Source organism: Neolamprologus multifasciatus, chromosome 18 (genome assembly GCF_963576455.1).
Source record: "Neolamprologus multifasciatus chromosome 18, fNeoMul1.2, whole genome shotgun sequence".
In the NCBI taxonomy this organism is placed as follows: domain Eukaryota; kingdom Metazoa; phylum Chordata; class Actinopteri; order Cichliformes; family Cichlidae; genus Neolamprologus; species Neolamprologus multifasciatus.
This window is the reverse complement of record NC_140456.1, coordinates 29,606,231-29,630,394: the sequence shown is the minus strand read 5'-3', so window position 1 is coordinate 29,630,394 and position 24,164 is coordinate 29,606,231. Positions and strand designations below refer to the sequence as shown.

Genomic DNA, 24,164 nt, shown 5'->3' with positions numbered 1-24,164 from the left:
TTTTTTCCATTTCCCATAGGGCTGCCACAGGAAAAGCCTCCCTATATTTGATTTAGCACAGATTTTTACACCGGATTCCTTTCCTGACGCCACTAGGGACATCTGTCTCTGGGGCTACACTAGCTTGTTCGCCCCTGATTCTACAGCTAAATACTTTGTCCCTCCATGCAAACTCCTGTAGTACAAATTATATGCCAATTTTGGACTTTTTTTTTGAAAATTTGTTGAAAAAAGAGAAAATAATATTTCTTTCTTAAGTACCTTACTTAATATGCACAAGGCTCAAACACTACAAGATGTATTTGCAATGATTTGTGTGTCATAAAACCCAAAGTTTTGCTCACAGAAGCCAAACCGCTGAAATAAGAAACTCTGGGAAGACTTTTTTTAGAATGTGTTTCACATGCCAGAGATACCTAAAAGGACAGGGTTTGGGCTTGAGGCAAAAGGAAAGGTGGAAGCAGGTTTTGACCTAGGGTTAAAGGGGCCGGACCATGAGGTAGCTTAAACACAGATAATTTTGTTGTAGTTATTATCTTATTATCTAATTCTATCTCTAAAAGTGGTCAGGTTTTTTTTCCCTCCTGTTTTGCCATGTTATAGACTTACTGTCAGTTCAAGTGATCTTTTATTATCATCCTTAAAGTTGTTATAAATGGTATTGATGGATAGATGAAAGGGGCTCAAATGTGAAAATGCACCGTTGACCATTTTTAATAAAGGGTAGGGAGCAAAATATGTGTATAAGTGGGTCATGCTCAAGTTAGCCCTGCTAGAGTTACCATCTTCTTCCAAAAACACCCCATTCAGGAATGTTGGGGTCATGGCAAGGGTGAAAAAGCCTGAAGCTTTTAATGTCACTGGTCAGCACCTTTCAACCTGGGGGTTTTAGCCATTGGGATTGACGTAAATCTTTTTTTTGTCCTATGGTAGCAGTGATATTTATCATTGGCCTTTGATTTTAGGCCAAAAAAAAAATAGAGACTGAATCTAAAATATGTTTGTGGGGTTTTTTTGTGCCTTTTGTGTTTGAATTCATCGATTTTGATTAATTAACATTATATTGGTCCACATGGTCACATTTTCAGGAAGCCATAGAAGCCCTTGACCTTGGACTGTACAACACTGGTGACCACTGATTTATTCAGGTTCATGGAAGTTTTTAATACAAACTGGAATTAACTGGATCATTGTGGGGAAAATCTGCCTTTTTCGGTTAAGGTCAGTCTCAGGCTAATCAGGTACTACTGTTAATTTTGTCATTCTGGGAAATTAGGATGGAAGCTCCTTTTCATCTCGACTGCTGTGATAATTAGTTAACAGTGACGGATGCTTTTACAGTCTGTCAGGCTGAGAATCAGACTTATGCAGCGCTTTTACTGCTTCACATGCAGCTGACTAACAAATGCTCTCTAAAATACCACACAGACAACATGGTAGAGTTAGAAGTTTGTATTTATTTAGCATTTGCTGCCAGCGTCTCTGTCCGGGAAAATCTTTGTTATGTTAAGAAATTGGACGTCCAGTTTAATGTGTCCATATATCAAGTACATTTGCCACATACGTGATCCAACATCCTAGGACTTTTTACAGTTTAGCTTGGTCTTTTTTTTTTTATTTTGAAAGGCATTTGTTTTAATGTCTCACTGTGAGATGTGCCTGCCTACGTATTCCTCATAAGCTTTTATCTCTTTCCCACACTCCTGATTGGCTGGTTATTACAACTATGTTGGGCAGAATCACCCATCCTTAAGTTGCACTATTCCATAGCCGTTAGTCAAACAGCTCTATAATTCATTTGCGATAAGATTACAGTTATCTGTAAATTCATCCAGATGCCTCCTTACTTACTAGTCATTTCTAAAGTAATTAAGAATCATAGCCTTTCCACCAAAGTGACCAACAAAAAACACTCCAACATTAGTTATCCTCTTCTGTGTTGCATCAATTTGGGTTGTCCAGACAGTCATTCTTCTTTCTTCAAAATAACTTACAAAACAGCAAGTCGGTGGCTGCAGGAGTTGCAGCACATATTTAATTCCCATTCAGACCACATGTGCTTCCATTCCCAGCTGGTGCAACTCTTCCCTCCATAGACTAAAACAATAAAACAATCTCTTCTGGATAATAGCCGAAGAACAATGTTTCAATTTTCTCTGTAGGTATAATTACGCCCTTAGTAAAGTTAAATGTCAGTGTGACAACTTTATATTCCAAATCACACTGTAGTGGCGCTTTTTTCTTTGTTAATGGTTTTGCTGTAATGTTGCTATAGGCATTTTTGCAAATGTATCTATCTAAATGCATCTAAATATATAAATTCTCAGTATATTCACATACATTTTTTTGGCAACTTTTTACAAAACTGAGTGAAAAAGTTCATTATTATATTGACAGTAGTATAAAGTATAAAGCATCAGATTAAGCGATGCTTCAGATTACTGAGCAGGGGCGTAATTTCCAGGGGGGTCATTTCAGTTATTACCAGCAAAGTAGTTTCATGTTTAATCAGCTGGGAATTTACCCAGATTTATTTATTCATTTAGACAGATCTTGACACCCCCCCCCCCCCCCCCCCCCCCCCCCCCCCCCCCCCCCGGAATGTTCAGCACAAAGTTACGCCGATGAGGGAACACATAAATCGGAGGTGGAGGTTATGATATTTCATAACTTCGTACTCATACTTAAAGAGAAGTGAAAAAGAATAATGAATGACTTGTTACAGTTTTTTTGGGAGGGGGGATTTGTCTGGGTATTTGACTCAGAGTTGATCAGGAACAACTAATAAAGGAAGTACATAGACTTAAAGAAAGTCCCAATCAGGAGTAATAATCAGGAGACAATACTGTCAGACCTGCTGAATCAACAAATCACATAAACAGAAACCATCTGACAAAGTGGAAGTAGTCTAAAGATTCACAAAAGGCAACACATCACGCCAGGATCTAAAGAGACAAATAAGAAACAAAGTCATCAGCATCTATTAGTCTGGAAAGGGTTAAAAAGCCGTTTCTAAACCAAACCATTACCCATAAATGGGGAAAACCTGGAACAGTGGCGATTCTTATGAGTGGCCTACACAATTACTGTGAAAGTGACTCCTGACTCATCCAGGAGGTCATAAAGAACCCAGAACAACTCAAGAACTCAAGTTATTGGCAGTGTTTATAATTCAATAATAAGAAAGAGATTGGGGGGAAAAATGGCTGACATGATAAAAAAAAAACCCCACAAACCCTAATGCTGACCAAAAAGAACACAAAGGCTCATCTCACGTTTGCCAAACCTGTATTTTATATTTACACAGGTTATACTTGTCTAACATTAAAATTTGTTCAACGATCTGAAACATGCAAGTGTGAGAAAAGGTGCAAAAGAAGAAGAAAAGAAATCAGAACTATATTATGTATTTACTGCAAAAGCCCACATTGTTCAGCAGTGGAAGGTGCATTGCTGTAACCTACATGCTTCACATTTACATTACGTTGCACTGCAACTTCCAGAAAGAAGAGCAAGTTTCAAGCAAAACTCTGAAATGGGCTGAGGAGAAAAGGCTGATGAGGCTTATTCATCAGCTTTGTCATGGATTTGTAGGAAGCAAAAACCAGGGGAGAAAAGAGCTGATGATGGGGCTCGTTGAGGCAGCATGTTCACCGTGTTAGCAAAGAAACACAGGAGAGTTTGGGGCTGATAATGCTTGTTGAGGCTGCATAAGTGTGTGCGTGTGTGATTTTGTCCATGCACACTCTTGTTGAAGCAGCACACTTGCTGTGCTGTTCGAGGATTGAGGGCGACTCTATTGAGATGATGCTTGTTAATTCTGCCTCAAGTGAAGAGGGCCAAAGCAATGATTGAAAACAAGAGCAAACAAGAGAGACGAAACAAGATTGGCCCCGGCATTTTGATGAGCGTTTGCTTTTGAAAAGGAGGAAGAAAAGCAGATAAATGTCAGCGATGCATCCATCAGTGATGGCACAAAATGATAAGTCCCCAAAAATCAACTGAATATGTCAGAAATAAATTTTGATTTGCTTCACAGGAAATTCAAGTGGCATAAAATGTTGACTAGGAATAACTAACCCCCTTTTTTCCATTAGCTTTTAAACTTTTAAAATCTCTTTGCTTTATTTGAATTTTGGGTTAATCTAGAAGAACAACACATGGATCTTCTATTGTGGCTGTTTAAAAACGGTCTTTAAATGTAGTCTACAGTATATCAAACAGTACAACCCTAACCAAATGTATGGCAGGTATCACCAATGTCACAAATAACTCTACTTCAGGTGACTCAACAGGGTTATGAAGCCCCAAACCATCATCTGTGAATTTTCAACTGACCAAATGTTGTTTAGTGAACTCTGTAAAGAAATAAGCCCATCATAAACTCTCAAAATCCAAAGGTATTCAAATTTAAATCAAAGAAATATAAGATGAGTGTAGCCATGTGTGAATTTTCACTGTTTGGGAATCATTTCAGCTCCACAATCAGCAACGCAAGCCAAAAACAATCTGAAATACTGCCCTGCAGCCCAAGTTGTAGTAAACACTCGGACTTGAGCACACTGTTTACTGACACTACTGGCATCACTGGATGCCATGTCTGTGCTCTTGCATAAGGATGTGTGTCCCTACATGTGTGTGGGTGCGTGTGGGGGTGTATGGGGGCGAGATGGATGCAGGTGAACAGCTTGCAAGGGCCAACAGTTCCGCAGGCCAGTCTCGCGCATCACTTGACAGCCATGCCCGATGAAGTCCTATGCACAAATGAACTTGTTAAGCAAATGAGTGAACAAGCAAGGGAGGGGTGTGGGTATGGGTGAAGGGTAGCGGCAGAAGTGGGTAGGTGCACATGGCTACAGCAGCCCCTGCTAGACTTGCCTTTCTGTCTGCGCCTATCACCCCTCTTTTCCTTTTCCCTTTCTGTCATTCTATCCTCTCAGAGAGCTCTCGCTATGCGACTCTATTTCAGTCTGCCTCTTCCCATCTCTCTCCTTCACTCAGCTCATGTAATACTATTGTTTTATTAGAGAACAGCCTATTTCTGATTTGGATTGGGAGATTATCCTCACAATGTCTTGACAAGGTACTGTCATCCCATATTCACAAATAATGGACCGTAAAACAGACTGTCGCAACAGATCAGGGCTTTGCGTGAGATGGTAATGGTCACGCAAAATTTTCATGGTGTTTACGTGCATCGGCATGTGGCTGAGATACACAAACAGGGCTGAAAATGTGGAGACAGTTGGAGAGTTGGTGTTTATTTCCGTCCTCCTTCCTGAAATAAAACTCTCTGATCACCTGTACTGACTACATACATATGTAATATTAATGTGCGGCACATAAATGAAAATATAAAGATCCACTTGCATTCACTTTTAGAAACTCGTGCAGTCAGTCATAATAACAGTGCACTAACCTTTGTGCTGACCACACCCATCTTCCTTGCCCCTTCTTAGACCCAGCCCCCACCATACTTATAAAGATTTCAACACATCTAGCCCCCCCTCACCTTCCTTTTCCCCCTAGGGAAGGCATTTGGGGATTCCAGCATGGTAAGTTTAGTGCTATAAGTATCACAGAGGTAGAGAAGTTGGCCATTCACAAGAACGTTGAGAGCATTTGAGGGGCTCATGCTGCTTTTCCAAGTTCCCCCACCATGAAAACGTATCTCAAGGTAAGGAGGTGAATGACATAGTCCGGATGTTTAAACGTGGAGGTCCTTTTCAGATTTCAATGAGCTACGCATGTGAGTTGTTTAATACAAGAGTGGCCCACTGGAAGCTAATGTAAAGGCTGACATTTTAGTTCCACTCATGAGAAAAAGTAACTTGCTAATCAATTTGAGCTTTAGGGTAAACAGTTGAAATAATGTAAGGGTAAAATAGGTTCCCAAAAAGATCATTTTTAGTAATATCCAGGTTTTATTTTGATAGACTAAACACTGCTTTTTGTTAGAGTTTGTGCTTTTGAGTACAGCCACTGAGTACATTTGTACTTGCTGGTCTTGTTTTTTTAAACAGCCACATGGTTCTACTTTGTGGTTCTATTCACTCAGTTCACTAGATATCATCTTACCAATCAACTGACCAATCACCAAGTGGCTGACTTGGTTGTTGTTGTTTTAGCAAGCAGACCATTTCACAAACGCCTTCCAGAGTATCCTGAGGATTTACGGTGTCTTTTCTTTGACACACTGAGCAACTGCACACACCGTCTTATACTTTGTAATATGTTTGAAGCGGAATTGATCTCCAAATATCATTACCTCACGTCAAAGAGAAACAGTTTTGGGGTTTTTTGTTTGTTTTTTGGGGGGTGGGGGTGTAAATGACTCGAGAAAGGTAAACTAAAAAAGAGACCTCTCTGAACAGATTTATGTGAGAATGTAAATGTCTGCTACAGCTAAAAAATACATTTCTAAAACAGGTCAGTGTCATGTTGGACTGTGTGAGAGTGGAATACTGTGGACAATCTGCCAACCCGATTCTTCAGAAATTGGATAGAAACTGGGTAGAGACAGCAAATGGAAGATCATGGCACATACTTATGGGCAGCATTACCACATATTTATGGTGTTGTACTTGGTTGTACATATGTCAGAATTGCAAAGAATTACAAAAAAAATACCACAGACATTCTTCCTTTCTCACATTATTTGTTGGAAACTTGGAAACAGCTGTGAAACTGAAAAGAAGCATGCTGATGCTTTAAATTTATCCAGGTATGTTCAGCAGAATTGTCAAGACACTTTCTAATGGGTTTTCAGGGCTGTAGAAATGCCTACCAAATGATACCTCAAATCAATCTATTGCTAACCAGCTTAATCACTGAGATCTCATGTTTAATGTATTTTGGGAAGAGTAACATGCATTTAGAGCTTCCTACTGATCAGCCAAGCACTTGCTTTGTAGATCATGAAAGAAGGTTTCCTTTTTATTTTTCTATATAGCAACTTCTGGACAGGCTCTAGTAGGTTAGGCTTTAACTATGCCATTGCTCTTTGACTAGCTGTTGTGATATTTTGATACACTCCTCTTAATCTATACTGTGCTTAATTTCATTCACTTGTGAACGTGTCACTCCTAAATATGTGCACCTGGAAGCATAGCTGAATGTTAATACATCAGCACTTTTTAAAAGTGAAATAGAGATGCCTGACCTTATGAAAGACACTCAGCAACGTAACCTGTAGGTGACCTTAGCTTCTGGGCAGCCATCTATCCACCGTTCATCTGACAGTGCTTGGTTTTCTCTCATCCTCCTCTCTCCTCCTCCCAACACCCCATCCATTGGTTTCAATTAATCAGCCATGGAGCGGATTTTATTCAGTCCCTGCCCAGTGGGATTCTTTGGTATGTGGCCCCAATGGTAGCAGGTTGAGAAGCCACGGTCTGCAGTGTCTTTAGGCCTATTACTCTCACCTCACAGCCCCCTCATAAAGAGAGCTTTGAGCAGACTGTTTTTGCGGGGGGATCCGGTAGGCTTTTTGTACCATAATAACCAATTGGATTGAGTCACTGCAGACAGACATGTTTACTAAGCTTCTGCATAGGTGGAGTGAGAGAGATTACATGTGCCACAATCAAACACCAGGGCCCTGATTACTGGCTGGAGGACAGTCTGGGAAAATGATAATGTTTCTTCCCTGATCACCTAGAACTGGTGTTGACATTTTATTTCACTAGTAGTATCAGGACTGTATGTAAAATGGTGAGCAACATGTTGGGTTGCAAAGTGGATTGCATTGGGGCAGGAACTATATACATACTGAAGTATCTTAAGCAGCATGTTATTTAGACTAAAATAGGATGCACAGATGGAATCGGCTGAGGCCCCAGGTGGTGTTGGCCAGCATTTACATATAAACTGTTGATCTGCTGGGATTGAGCATGATCTTCTTGAACTAACATAGTTATGCAAAAAATTTGTACAATGATTTAAATGTAAAAGAAGATTGAATGAAAAGCACAATGAACAGAATATAAGAAATCCTTCTTGAAGAGTTATTCTTTTAACATTTAATAGCCTTTGATTTCTCATAGAATTTATATGGTCATGAATATACTGAATACTTTCTCTAGTTTTCCTCTTTGAATGACATTTGACCTTTGCTTTATTTGCAGTTATTCTGGTGCTAGAGAAGTACCGACATCAAAAAAGCATTCTGGTGCTAGAGGTCCTTTTTAACTGAAAGCTCTACATAGTGCCTAAAATACAAGACTAGTGATTTAGAGATCTGTTGTTACATGTGGAGATGCTTGTGAGATTGCACACAAAATACACCTGACTACCGATTTGACCAATAGTGTGTGAGACAGTTATGTGGTCTAATTTTCACTTTTATCTCCAGAAACAAGAAAATGTGTTTTCATTGCATTTTGAAGTATAATAAAAGATGAAGTTTCTCTCCCTGAGTGAGTAAAAATCATCGACTAAGCAAACCCTCTTCAGGTAAAGCAAACAGCTAAAGCATTTGTAGATGTTCCAGAAGGATCGTTTCTTCGACCTCTTTTATTTACTCTGTAGACAAACAATATTATCTCTGCCACCCAAAACTGTAATGTACATTTTTATGTAGATTACACTATTTTATATGCCACAGGCTCCGTCCTTGACCAGCACATGTACAGTCTGCTTATGATACAGTATATTTCAGAAATCTTTTCATCAGACAAAAGCTGTTTTAAACTCTGATGAAACTGAGTGCATGATATTCACCAGGTCACATGAAAGTATCCAACCTACAGTCTGTATTCAAACCCTCCACGGTTATAAAATTGAAAATGATTACACTTGATTAAGGCGATTTTGTTTATATGAATGTTCATCCACCTTGAAGCCTCTTTATTCTTTGTATCTGTCTGTTATGATTTATCACAGGCCATTAGTTTCTTACTCACCATTTCATCATATAATGATGCAACATGGCTGTACTGCAGACTGGCTGCTTACCTCCTTGATTGAATTTAAACACAGAACTCACAATGACAGGTCAAAGGACACTTTAACATTAGCTGTGCCTCTTATTTACACTAAACCTGCAAAAACTACATACAATTTATGTTTATAATAACAGCTATTTTATTTCTCTTTGCACTGCTGGTCAAATCCAGATTGGTGAGTCAGTGACTGTAACGCTAACGATAAATTTAATCTATACAGTTTTAACTGGATTAGGACTAAACCTTGACATTTTTTTTTTAATCAACCCACATATGCACACTGATTTAGACAGACCTATCCCCAGTCTCCATTTCCTTTATCTGTCACATTTATTTTTCTCCCTTATCCAGTTCCACTTCAAGTTCATAAACCCAAATGAGGTATTAAGAACTAACAGACCCAATTTGAATTAAAATAGCTGAAGTTTCACAAAACAACAAGGTCTGTTTTAATAATAACACCTGGATATCACAAAGTAGCATGTACGTACATAATACAGCAGCATGAGTGTGCACATGCTAATTATATATTGGATCCTGTGTGGGTTTTCTCTCACATACATGACAGTATATAATGAAATGGTGACCAAAAATGGTCACAAACAAATAAAGTAAGTAAAATAATCACAGTTCCTATCTGGTACGTCTGATTAAGGCAACGTCCACATGTAAAAAGGCCATCTTTCACTGGCTGCTGTAATAAAGCTCCATCTTTACCACTGCTTCAGATCTGTTTGAGATTTGAATGGACAAAAGCAGTCAGACTGATGTTGTGGCAATTTGTTTCAATGAGTGCATCTTTAAAAAGGCTAATAATGGCACCTAGGATAGGTCTTCATTTCAAATATGCTTTTCATGCGTAACCACAACGAATGTGTGCTTTCTGTAGGGCTCTAACACTGTAACATAACGTTCCCCTCCCATGTAGTGTTTTCAAGCGCTGGAGGATGATTTGCAGAGCACAACTACAACCACGAATAGTAACATCTGGATTTATATGAGGAAAACAGAGATTCCGGCCACAACATCTACAATCACACATAAGTAACCGGAGCGTCTATGAGCGTTTAAAAGACATTTTATGTTACAAATGAATCTCGATTTGTGGCTGTTTTTTTTTATTCAGGTCACACCCAAAACTACAAGTGTTATTAGGCAACAGGACAAACATTGTAAACTCATCCCCACGTGCAAAAAGGCAGACTAATCAGTGCCTGTGTGAAATTAACAGCTGTTGTTACTCGCCTACATTACGGCATCTGTAAAGAGCTTTGCATTTACTGTGGAAACCTTTGGTACAGTCGCCCCACAGTGCTGTTACATGTCATACACATATGAATTATTAGCAGGATGATTCCAGTTTATGGCATACAAAAATTATTATCAAATCCTATTTAGTTGAATTGTTTTTCTTACTAAACCACTTCTATCCCTGAATATACATATCACACAACTGATGGTGTCTCTAAAATGAACATTGATGTAACTATTTGCTTAAAGAAGCCATTTAAACTTTCACTGGATGGAACTTGCAGATGTGCATGGAGAACCAGCTTCCCATGTGAGGCCGCTGAACTGTCAGTAAAATGCCATCGCTCTACAGGAGACGTCTCAAAAATACATTTCTTTCAGATAGGAAATGACACGCACAGTGAGCAGTTGCACGATATTAACAAATCACATTCTGTTAGGAGAGATTATCAAGTCTTTGCAGAGCCCAGCACTGTGCTCTCTGTGACTATTGAAGTGTGTGAGAGAGATGGAAGTAGTACAGGGAATTTTCAAAATAAGAGAAGCGCCAGTACACTGTGCTCTAAGAACATAGTGTCCTAACCACATTTGTGGTTGTAGAAGCAAAAGTAAATTTTGTGTGCGTGCGCGCGTGCATGTGCGTTTCCATAAGGTGAAAGGAATTTTGTTGTTCTTGCCACACTCCAGTGGACAGTATCTCTTACAAACATAGCTGCAGCTGTCAGGAGATGTCGGTTTGAAGGTTTGTGCTGCTGTCTGTCAAATTGACCCGGTGTGTGCATTTTAAATGCATGTGTGTGTGATATTGTGTATAGTCCACAAAGCTGAAGTGCTCTCTATGGGCTGTGAGAGGAGGGAGGATGAGCAACAGCAACTTCAAGAGGAAACACATGAGGGGAGAGGTGCAACGGTGGGATAAAACTGAATTACTTTTGCAGCGAGAACACAAACCAATAAGTTCTATTACATTTATTTAATATTTATGACAGGTTTCCAAAACGAGCAGGCGGTGATACTTGACACTGATGTTGAATGTGATACATCCTAACATGCTTTTCATTTATTTACACGTCTGTTTTTTTGTTCTGTTTTTCTGATAAAGCGTTACCTGCAGCAGACATTTGACATGCTGTGAAAAACATCTTAGTGAGTTTTTGGAGGGTTATACATCCGTCCCACTGGAGAGCATTTGTTCTCTTCACAGAACACCTGCAAGCCTTTGTAGAGTTACACATGTTTGTGTAAATCGCACTGATTCCGCCTTATGTCACTTTCCATTCTAAGCCTGCACAATGCAGATCAGCAGTTCTCGTTTCATTTACATTTCAGGCACTGAGCTGACAGTCTTTTCAAGTTAAGCCTTTGGGAGAGAAGAGTTAGATGGTCTTATTTTGTCAGCTGCAGTTTGACAAAATGTTGGAGTCCCACTTGTGAGATTACTTTTGCAGAATAGGTAACTAATGGCCCTTAGTGCTATTGCGAGTATCGATGTATCGTTACTGCTGAGAGCCCATATGCAGCAGGCTCTGAATGTAATTAAACGCTGGCTAATCAGAAATGAATCAGACACAAGCTGAATCAATATTTGATTTCAGCACGTGAAAGCAAAAGTACAAACCTGCCTCAGCTCCATCTGTTCTGTTTATTTGGTGCTGGTGCAGAGCATTCAGCTAATCACACTTCCTGTCCCCTTGTTTAGTAAACCATTTAGTAAAATGATAGTGATGCAACTTGTGTTGTGCAGCCACAAATGATGTCATTTGATATTTTACTGAATGTGTCTAACAGGTTCAGTGCGTCAATGGTTCAAAGTCATTTTTAAATATATTTTTGTATTTTAGTTTCTGTTTAGTTGCCATCTTTTTTGGTTGTTTTTATATTTAAGGGTAGATTACTTTTTTTTAAAATGTAAATCATGTTTTTGTATGTCTATGTCTCATTAAAAAACTCCATTAAGATATTTTGAACTCAATGAGGCTGAATAATAATTTGTTATTCTTGTAGTCTCTGTTTTTTAACAACATAGGCTGTAAAAATTAAGCTATTATGGGAATGTCTTAGACACCTCTGGTTTAAACATAACATGAGGTTGTACAGAAATCTATGGGACTCTGCAGTTCCCTCACTAGTTTAATGTCTTAATAAATACAACACAATGCTGATGTTGTAAATTTTGGTTCCACATTAGACTCAAATAGGAGGCTAAATCAGCTATGCTTTTCTTTGTAGCTGACAAGTAACTAGCCTATGAGCGTTCACTGTCCCTTGGTTTCTTAGTCAGATCTACTTCCTGTCTTCTTTGTTTGAAATAATGATAGTAATGGGCCTCAGTCACACAGGCTTAAAGCCCAGCTGGTGACCAACTGACCACTAGTTACAATAGAAAATGTGTATTCCCCAACCAGTTGTGAATGCTTGCTGTTGGTTGCTGTGAAATCGATTGCGAAAGCCATGTTCAGGGAGGCCTATATCAGGTCAGTGAGCGCCTGACAAACAAGCAGTCACTAAGAAAAAAGCATATTCCCAGACCGGTTGACAAGTGGTTGCTGGAGATTACTTGAAGTCTCTAGTGTGAAATTAGTTACACAGAAGGTGTTGCACCAAAAACGTCCCTGTGACTGGTTTGACTACTAACTGTGGTTTGTATGGGAAATGATAACTCGTCTGCAGATGCTCGCAAGCTTCCAAGTGAAACTTCCAAATGTGCATTGGAAAACAGAAATGGAAATTATTTACTTTCAAAGTAAAAGTTGCCAACTATCTTCTCTTTGAAGGCAATTTCTGGTTTGCATCACGCTTTTTGAAGTTTAGCAAGGGCTCGGAGGGAAAATGGCAAATGTTTGCAGACAAGTCGGCGTCTTCAACATACAGCACGGGCGATGACAGTAATCTGCTTTCGACCAAAGTAAAGTCACAAATTACTGCACTGGAGTACAGAAGCAGCAGCTGAGTCATGAGTCTCAGTGAAGTCACCGTCACTCGAAAGAGACCCTGGAAAGAGAGAGAATTTTTAAGCTAAACAGAAGGAGAGCCACGGGGAGAGGGCACGCCTGGGTCTTATATAAAGCCCAGATGGTTCTAGGAAAGCGCATGATGGGGACATGGAAGGGTGGAGGGAAATAGAGAGCCGAATCTGTGCATCTGACTGAGTGACCGAAGGGACCTGGGAGCCAACACCACAGGCTACAACACCTGGATGGAAAGATACAGATATTGGGGTCAGTCAAGGAAGCAAGGGGTGTCATGAAAAACACAAAGTGTTGCTTTTGCGCAGTGCAAACAGATGTGTGTGTATATAAAGTAGTTAAACCTTTTATTTTTTACTACAGATGAGCCTAAAGTCAGCTTCAGTAAGCCCAACAATGATCTCCAAACACTATACATTTGCCTTATACGTTTTCTGATAAAGCACTTTTAAAGTGACGTACCTCAGTCTGCTCGTCCACATCTTCAAACAAATGTTGTGTTTTCCACATAGTGTTAGTCCAAGAATTGCTGCTGCTGGGCATCCATTTCTGGACAAATCCAGCAAGCCACAGGACCCAACAAAGCAGATGAAGGAGGCTTTACTGCGTCTAAATGAGCAAATGAGTCTGGAAAATGTATGCTATCAAAACCCAACCTCTAAACATCTACATGTTAAGTGCTCTCAAATGGTTAATTTAGCTTTTGAGAGTTTAAGATGGTGACATCTGACATTTAATGTTACTTTTGGGGTTTTTTTTATATTCAAAATGATAAAGGTATGCTATATAAAAGTTCAAGTTGCCCAGTTAAAACTATAAATGCTCCCACAACTTTTATATGAATTGGTGGACTTGGATGGATGGATGGATGGGGACTGGTGCATGAAAAATAGTTTCTCATGATGCAAAAGAAAGATGGTGCCTCATAATTATCCTGCTGTCTGATCGATGAGGACTATTCCCTGTGATTAAATAGTTGCCTGCTTTTTCTTCAGAGGGATTTTAGGTGTGACCTTTAATCTTGTCTTGATGATACTGTTGTGTTACTAAGCAACCAGTCGGGTCTAGTTGCATGTTTCAGATAGCTGCAAATACTCTGAAATTTAATCCCCAGCATGTTGTCTTTATGCACCCAGTCTCTCCTGTTTACAGCAAGTTAGCCAAGCTAAGCTACTGCTGGCTGTCCGTTTGCATATGGCATACGTTAGAGCAGTATCGGGTTTCTCATCTGACTGTGACCAAATATGTTTCCCAGAAAAGGTCTGACTTAATTGGATACCAATTCATTCCGATGTATTTTATTGCTACAAGAATAATCAGGTTTTTCACAGTAAATAATGATTTATGCATTTTAAATGTATGAACTTTGCACTGACACAGTGTCTGTTTTTCAAAAGATTTGTGTCCACTGCTTGTTTTCAACTTCAAATTCACTGTGAGAGAGGTGTGTGTGTGTGTGTGCGTGTGTGCCTGTCTTAAAACATCAGGTTGAACTTTTGAAGAGCTGACACCTAAGACTTAGGGGTCAGCACTATTCCTAGTGTTTTGTCTCTTGCTCGTGTTTGTCTGGTCTCAGACACACAGCGTGTGTCAACCTGTGTTCGTGTGCATGTGCCTGTGTGTATCTTCTAAAGGCCCACACCTGGCTTCTAATAGGGAAAGACGTACAAGAGGCACAGCAAGAACACACAGCTGTCTCGCATATTTCTTTTCCTTCCAAAGTCAACTCCAGACGGAGATGTCATAATGTGCGACACGCTGCGCTGGCAGGCCCACCGCTGATGGTTTCCACTTGCACACCGCTGTGGCTGTGGTTTTCACTGCGAACAGCTCCTCGTCCACGACACTTGTGTTTGCTGATCTTCCTGTGTGTCCCACCTGCAGCCTTTAGCCTAGCACAACGAAAGGTCAAGGATGCTAGGGGAAAAAAATGATCTTTGTTTTGCTCTTCTAACATGCAAGCACAGCTAGACTCGAAGACAAACTACAGGGCTTTGGGGAAAATAGCACAGCTGTTTGTTTGTTTTGTGCGGTTGTTGCTGTTTTGTTTCGGACTTAAAAAAATTCTATTTGTAATTTTCTGTTTATGAACAAGACGTCTCCCCATATTCTGGAAGCATGAAGTGTGAGGCTCGTGGTTCTTTGTCTGTGCACAGTTTTCTCTCCAGAACATCGTGTCCTGAAGTGTTTTTGTAATGTTAAAACCAAACATGCAAATCTAAGAAATAATAATATATATTTTTAAACTTTTATGGCATTGCAGAAGAATTACCAGTTTGCTACAGCACTGAGGGGGTGTGTTTTTTTGACCAGTATTCCTCATTTTCGTCAGATTCAAAGCCAATCGCATTGAAAATACCAGGGTATTTATGCGACGAGTCTCAGAGAGCAGCCTCTGCCGCACATAGATAACACAGGGAGCCCAGATGAATGAATGGTGTCATTCATACAGCAGACTGCAAGAGCTTATAAGACATATATTTATATTGGCCAGAACCAGACTGCTGTATAAAAGCATCTTAAAACAAGGAAAATTCATAAAAAACTGGCAAAGTAAATCCTAATGTAATAGTCCATCCAACCATCTTGCTTTTAACACAAAGGTAAAAAACTGAAATAATAATAATTATTCCAAATCTTTGAATGCTTTGTCAGGCCAATATCAAAAAGAAATTTTCCACTTATTTCACATTATGAATCTCATACAAATCTCTCAAAAAATTGTTTTCATATATATACAGTACCAAATCCCTCTGCAATAATACAGAGCGCAACGATCTCACTGTGAGCAAGCCCTTGGCAGCAGTGGGAAGGAAAAACTCCCTTTTAACAGGAAGAAACCTCCAGCAGAGCCATACATAAATACAGAAATTTTACCTCTTGAAAACTTAAAACTATTAAAACAATTTTGCTGTGTTGTTGTACTGACCAAGCCTTTGTCTAAACCAGAATGAAGGCAAATCTATGTAAAACCCCAAGACTTCGTAGATCGTAGCGAGGCAGGTGAAGGAATGTATCTCTGGCAGTGCTCAAATTTCACTAAAATAAAGTACATCCTAAATTAGCAGCATTTATTACACTGAAAGAGCACAAGTACCTTGCTGTGCACCCACAGACAGACACACAGCCAGACACAGCTGAGGTTATAGAGGAGGTCAGGGGAGAACGACCATCTGATGCCAGCAGATGGAGGGATGCAGGGAGGGAGGTGAGGAAGAGGAGAAGCTGCAAATCAGGACGACATGACCGAAAGCTTATCGGCTGTTCTTAAGGCGCTGATTTCACTTCTCATCCTGTTTGCTCCAGCGCACCCACCTTATGTTTATGTTAAACTTTGCAGTAGACGAGATAGTAGCTTACAGAATATATTCCATGAGCGGGAGTGCAAGCAGTGAATAATTAAACTCCACATGCACTCCAGGATGATTGCTAACGATCCTTTCAATCCATTTGAATCCGATGGCCAAATGAGGTTAAAAAAAGTAGAAAAAAGAGGCTCTCAGGATTCTTCTGTCATAGCATCCTTTTCCCGTTCATGCTTCTACATGAGATGGGTTTTTTTTCCTCTTTTGATTTTTCATTTGCCTGGTGCACTTGCCGGACCTGCTGCAGCAGCACTATCTCAGGAACACACTCGCTTCCGTGTCACCTGAAGTCACCTCTATCTCTCCGTGTGTCTTTGTTGTAGAACGGAGCAGTTCCAGGAGAGCCAGTGAAGAAGGATGAAAACTCCCGGAGAGGGAACTGGGGAAACCAGATTGAGTTTGTCCTCACCAGTGTGGGCTATGCTGTGGGCCTGGGCAATGTCTGGAGGTTTCCATACCTCTGCTACAGAAATGGAGGAGGTAAGCATTACAATGAAGACCTGAGCCCATTATCTTTGCATTGACAAACTAAACTACAGTGTACCCATGTTCATAATATGATACAGACACTGATTTTTATGAAACATCAGAAGCCGCATTTATTATAATTGTTCTATTAATGAGGTCCAGATATGTAAATGAGTGGCAATCAGTGTGGTATCGATATCCTGCTCAGTTTGTTGCTCCAGCCTCATATTAATATTCAGTCTCTAGCCTGTATGGAGCCATCAGAAAGAGAGTAATGACATTACTTTGTATATTTGCTGCTCTTCAGCAGACTTCCACATAGCCTGCCAATCAGAAAAAAGTGGGTTTGAAGTCTAGAGAAAATATTTTCTTTCCCAGGCTAAACTGAGGGGCTGCATTCATTCATTTATTTATTTATTTATTTATTTTTGTACATTTAAATGATGACAAATTACTGCACTGGAGTCCTAGAATGAAACTGTGAAGCTGAAAAGAAGCTTACTATGTATATATCATATCTAACTTAAGAATGAATTCTAATTAAAACAAATGAAAATAGACTTGTGAACCTTTAGACTTGCTTCCCTCCCATACCTTTCTACCAGGTGTAATACTTCCCTATCAGTTATGTACTATTGTTCTGTTTATCGACTTTTCTAAACTTATGATGAGCTGTTGATATCTTTAGAGGGAGTGTATTTCTCCTATATTAGCTCCCTGTTATTACAGGCTCAAAGTTAAAATCCTCCTCCTCACATAAAAGTACTGGAATAATGATATCATATTTAAATACCTCCATAGTACCATGTTATCCTAACAAAGCAGTTTGCTCTCCAACTGCTGAGTTACTTGTGGATATTCAAAAGTAGAATGAGATTTCTTTCTGTTAAAAGGGGGTTCTTGTGCATAATATAGGCATGCAGGAAGTTCGGGTTTTCTCAGGGTTCTTTTTCTCTGTTTTTTTTTTTTTGTTTTTTTTTTGTATTGAGATTGTACTTTGCCCTTATATTCTCTACGCTGTATATATGATCAGATACTTGTCAACTTAGAAATAATTCAGTCGCTCAGAGGCAATACCACTGTGATTTACACAACATTCAGATGATGTTAGACAGTGGTTTATTCTTGGTGGATACAATAGATATGTTTCCTATCATGGCAACTAGTGGGTGTTTTCAAACTTGTATTTTGGGTTGTAACCCCAGTGTAGTAAGATACTAAGAATTAATCAGCCCAAATAGCAAAGAGAAATTAAAAACGCATGCCATGAAAGAGTTCGGGTCTTAGGAGGTTAAACCTACTTTCTTCTAATTGGCTGCCCCTCTAACAGGAGTCCAAAGCCTGTTCTGACTCACGGAAACTACTTTTACATCGTTGTTCGAAGCGTTGTTTAAGTGTTGTTTAAAATGATAATCCAACGCTGTAATCGGATATACAGTTCCAAGAAAAAGTCTTTGAGTTCCAATTTGTTTTGCATATTAGCCACTCTTACATGTTTCAGATGATCAAACGCTTTTAAATATTAGACAAAGAGTAAATCCGGGTAAATACAAAATGTAGTTTTGGATTGATGATTTTATTTATTAAGGGAAAAAAACTTTCCAAACCTGTCTGGTACTGTGTGAAAATGTAATTACCCCCCAAACCTAAGAACTAGTGTTTGTGCGTTGGTGATGACTTTCACATCGCCGTGGAGAAATTTTGTTCCAGGGTTTTTGAGCATGATTGACCTGTTTAAGGTCATGACAAAGCATCTGTATCGGATTTAAGTCCGGACTTTCACTAGGCCACTCCATTTCATTTTGGGTTTTTTAGCCATTCAGAGGTGGTTCGGTTTACTGTCCTGCTGCATAACCCAAGTGTGCAGGAGCTTCAGGGAACAAACTGATGGCCGGATATTCCTCTTCGGGATTTTCAGTAGAGAGAAAAATTCATTGTTCCATCAGTTATGGCAAGTTATCCAAGTCCTGAAGCAGCAAAGTAGCTTCAGACCATCACACTACCACTGAGTGGTACAATAATCAGGTCAGCTCAGACTTTTGAGTTGACTCACTAAACACTCAGTTTCAGTTTTGTTTTTTGTTTTTTCTACTTTTGGCTCCGAGTGATTTCATATAGAGGGGATATAATAATATTGTCTATTATTGTCAGCATACAGCTCTAACTGTAAGCACAAAAGGCCCATCCAGCTGCTGTACAAACCTTCTGTTTATGAGGGGCATCCAATCAGAAGACAGTTGGCTTTGACAGAGTTAAAACAGCTTGTTCCAGACATTGGACGAAATAAGGCCACCAAGGCCCAGCAGTAGGGATTCATACTAAGCTACTCTAGCAAAATCCATGAATATAAATATTAAGCAGAAAACAAATATGACTGTTGGTATGATGTTCTTTATATGAAATGCTGGGTTAGTTTTCAACTTTTGTCCACAGAATATTTTCTCACAAGTCTTGGGGAACAGTAAAAAAAAATTTTTTTTTAGCTAATCTGTGGGTAGTTTTCTCTTGGGACATCTCCCATGGATGCCATTTTTGCTGAGACTTTTTTACTTTTGAACCATGAACACTAGCCTTACCTGAGGCAAGTGAGGCCTGCAGTTTTATAGATGTTGGTCTGGGTTCTTTTGTGACCTCCTGGAGAGTCATATGTGTACTTTCACCGTAATTGTGGTAGGGCTGCCACTACTGGGAAGGTCCACCACAAAGTTTTCTCCATTTGTGGATATTGGCTCTCACTGTGGCTCACTGAAGTACCACATCTTTAGAAATGTCTTTGTAACCCTTTCCAGACTGAAAGATGTCAATGACTCTATTTCTCAGTTTTCGGATGATGTGTTGCTTTTTGATATCTTTTACCTTGCTTCATTTTGCCAGACAGGTTCTGTTTAAGTGATTTTTTTGATTCAGCAGGTCTGGCAGTTATCAGGCTTTGGTTTGGCTCGTGAAATTGAACTTCACTGTGATTAATCACATTTGTTTGGAAAGTTAATTCATGATTAACAAGGAGGGAAGGTAATTACTTTTTTACATAGGGCCAGATAGTTTTTTCCCTCTCAATAAATGAAATCAAAATTTAAAAGCTGCATTTTATTTTATATATCATATATGCACAAAAAAGGAGAAATCTGGAAGGGGGAAAATACTTTTCCACAGCACTGAATATGTGCCAGTAAAAAGGAAAAGAATAATAGGTCTTTAACAGTTAAACTGGGGTTAAAATCTCCAAAAAAAGGAAATTTAGCAGATATGATTACTTATTTGTGCTAGCATTATTACCAAGATCTTTTATTCTGTGTATTTGTTTGAGATATAAAGTCAGATCATTGTGCAAGCCGGATGTTTCAAACATATTTCATAGACCTATACTCGGCGCAGCTGTCTTTTTTCCACAATAGCTCACACATTACGTGCTCAACATCAATGCAAAACATCCTTTTAGGCATAAAGGTTTGCAGTTATTGTTTGTTGGGCTGTGATTGCTGTCAAAATATGTCTGAGCACATAGAACAGATCCAGGTGCTGCTGCTGTTATGCTGCTTTCATAATAAAGCTACCGTATTCAGTGCGTAAGGACATCGTGACAGCAAAATAAGCTCTTTTGTCAGTATTTTGCTCCCTACTCTGATGCATCCTAAAAGCTGTGGATTAAACATTAAACAGCCTAAATTATGTTTTAAATACCTTGCATCTTCCTTTGAAAACATGCGCAAGAATTGTACCAACGTGTAGTGAAAAGCAGCAGCGTTGGTCCAGTTCTCCTCACTCAGTGCTTGATTTCCTTGGCATGACCCCAGCTGCAGATAATAAGCCTGCAGTGCAAATATTTGGATTTGTGTCATGCATGCAGGAGCCTTGAGTTCCTGCGCAAGGACTTTGTATATGCGGGCCATGCGTTAGCTCAACACACAGCTGCAGATACTGCAGCAGTGACCGTTCACTTTATCAGCAGTGAAAAGGTTTGGACGGTATCAGCTGGTTGCACCAACATAGTTTACATGTGGAGTATCTTATGAAAGCATACTAGCGCGTGCACACACGCACAGATTGTCCCTATAGTTGACCGTCTGGTTTTTGGCCCAGTCTGAACCACCAGAGAGTTGCTGCACTGCTGAACAGACTCTTCTGGACATTTAGTGACCTCCCTGCTCACTCTAGGGAGGTTATATAACAGATGAAATTCATTTGCTTTTTAAAAAAAAACAAAAATTAATTGCAGGTTCAGTTATAAGTCTGTATGGCATGGGTCCAATTCATGTAAGACTTGATTTGGTTAAGTTTTAAATTGCACGTCATTGCTTCCACGTAAGTATTTTAAACCGTATAATAGCACAGCCTGTTTTTAATGACAACATGTGGTCCATTGTACCTCTCTGGCTTGTAGCTGGAGAGCCTACCTATGTAGAATACTTATAGACTATGTCTGCCAGCTTATATAATGTGCCTGATTTCTTTTGTCTGCTGGTGTCTGTGGACTTGGCATCTCTGCAGTAATTATGCTCATCTGGCTCCATGGTAGTTATTATCTTTGTCAGGTAACAGAATAGGACGCAGCTGACTTTTGTTTGCCTTGTAGGTTTGGATATTTTTGTCACGACTAACACAAAAAGTGTTCTCACAACAACACAGTATTTTGTACAGACCATGCATCTAGCTGTTTAAGAGTTTGCTGACAACAAAACACTGAATAGGGCACCATTTATATCAGAGGGGACGAGTTATGCTTGTCTTCATTTTCTCTCATGTATCTTAATAACGTTGGATGCTCATATTAAATAAGGCCAAGTTTACAATAATCAGGTCAGCTCAGACTTTTGAGTAGACTCACTAAACACTCAGTTTCAGTTTTGTTTTTTGTTTTTTCTACTTTTGGCTCCGAGTGATTTCATATAGAGGGGATATAAATGGTAAATGGTAAATGGCCTGTATTTATATAGCGCTTTACTAGTCCCTAAGGACCCCAAAGCGCTTTACATATCCAGTCATCCACCCATTCACACACACATTCACACACTGGTGATGGCAAGCTACATTGTAGCCACAGCCACCCTGGGGCGCACTGACAGAGGCAAGGCTGCCGGACACTGGCGCCACCGGGCCCTCTGACCACCACCAGTAGGCAACGGGTGAAGTGTCTTGCCCAAGGACACAACGACCGAGACTGTCCAAGCCGGGGCTCGAACCGGCAACCTTCCGATTACAAGGCGAACTCCCAACTCTTGAGCCACAATCGCCCACAATATAATAATATTGTCTATCATTGTCAGCATACAGCTCTAACTGTAAGCACACAATGCCCATCCAGCTGCTGTAATCAGAAGATAGTTGACTTTGACAGAGTTAAAACAGCTTGTTCCAGACATTGGACGAAATAAGGCCACCAATGCTCAGCAGTAGATGATTCGCATTTAAACTGGGATTCATACTAAGCTACTCTAGCAAAATCCATGAATATAAATATAAAGCTGAAAACAAATATGACATGTCCCTTTAAATCAATGTGCTCGTGTATCCTTCCCAGTCTTTCTGGACCAGAGAAATTGACTTCCTTGTTAATTTTCTCCTCCAGGTGCCTTCATGCTGCCATACTTCATCATGCTTGTGTTCTGTGGCATTCCACTCTTCTTCCTCGAGCTCTCCTTTGGTCAGTTTGCCAGCTTGGGCTGTTTGGGGGTTTGGAAGATCAGCCCCATGTTTAAAGGTAAGTATATGCGTGTGTATGTCTTTGTGTGAATATTGATTTTATTGTTCATATGAAAATTTGATTAGGCAGCAGTAGTTACATCCACTTCACATTTTAGTTTCTAATGTTCTCTACCTGGTTCTCTTTTTCTCTCCATCCTGTCCTACCTTCAGGCGTGGGCTACGGCATGATGGTGGTGTCCACCTACATTGGGATATACTACAATGTGGTCATTTGCATTGCCTTCTACTACTTTTTCTTGTCCATGACAAACCTGCTTCCATGGACTTACTGCAACAACCCGTGGAACACGCCAGACTGCAGCGGTGTCGTTAGCAGTAGACACCAGTTCAACGCTAGCCTGGCAAATGCTACCAGTAGCTTGGTAGCTGGGGTGTCTGAGGTAGTGAACCGGACCAAGAGGACCAGCCCAAGCGAGGAGTACTGGAAGTAAGAACAGGAAGTATATGATGCACTTAGGCTGACACTAAAAATACAGTTAAACCAAAGGTTTTTCTCTGCGAAGTAGTACTATATATAAAATAAATCAGGAATGCTTGCTCATGCAATGATTGAGTTTTGTAATGCACTTTGTTTTGCCGAGTTATAACAGTAACCTCTTAGAATTTGGTTGTGTAGGCCTATCATTCTTAACAGAGGTTGAAATTGACTCGGACCTATCAGATAAGCTTGACTCAAAGTGGCCTCATGTTTGCAGAAAGTATTCAAATATTTGGACTAGATCTGACTGGACTAGCAGAAGTTTCTGTACAGCGTTGGGTCTGCATCATCTCAGCTGACATGCAGGGTGTTTACCATACTCCTGCGCACTCTGTTGTGCAGCACAGTCACAAAAATCTGCATAAAGTAGGAGATCTTTAAGCGGATATCCAGGTACATCTACTGTTTAAGTGCAGGCTTTGCTATGTTATGTAAAAGTGAGAGTGGTGTATACGCATCAATTATCAGGGATGTGACAATGCTAGAAATTTGGTGGTTTGCATTGTAGAGTGTGCATAAACCATGAGGTTAGTAGCTGGCTTCTGGAAATTGCATTTTATCTCAACTTTAGCATTTTGACTCTTACTATGTTAAAGGCCGTACCGTACTATATATAATATATATTATACTGGCAGATGCTGCTTGTGTAAGAACAACTATCAGTCACAGTAGCCATCGGTACCCAAAAAGATGAATTAAAAAAATAAACTCAAACAGCATGCAGTTATGATGGGGGAAGGCTGGAAATGTGCTTTTAATCCTATGGTGACTGACTTGACACTCCAGGAACTACAGATTTTGGCACTTCCACGTTGGCTTCAGTTTTCGCACTCACAGTTTGTTGCACAGGGAGCAAAATTTCAATTCAATTTTATTTATTTATATAGCGCCAAATCACAACAAAAGTCGCCTCAAGGCGCTTCATAGATGCAGAGAAAAACCCAACAATCATATGACCCCCTATGAGCAAGCACTTTGGCGACAGTGG

General features: G+C 39.8%; 1 protein-coding gene across 4 annotated transcripts in view; it reads left to right on the top strand.

Moving 5' to 3' along the window:
• The window catches only part of slc6a9 (solute carrier family 6 member 9), a 77,111-nt gene that overhangs the window by 37,419 nt on the left and 15,528 nt on the right, over positions 1-24,164 (top strand). For 3 of the 4 annotated variants that reach the window (XM_085139719.1, XM_085139718.1, XM_085139717.1), the window contains 3 exons: positions 16,851-17,007; positions 22,562-22,693; positions 22,849-23,125. In XM_085139719.1, the coding sequence (XP_084995845.1) occupies positions 16,851-17,007; positions 22,562-22,693; positions 22,849-23,125 (566 nt within the window). Of the gene's footprint in view, positions 1-4,826; positions 5,678-16,850; positions 17,008-22,561; positions 22,694-22,848; positions 23,126-24,164 lie in introns of those variants that run through there. The other variant, XM_085139720.1, reaches the window with a different exon arrangement.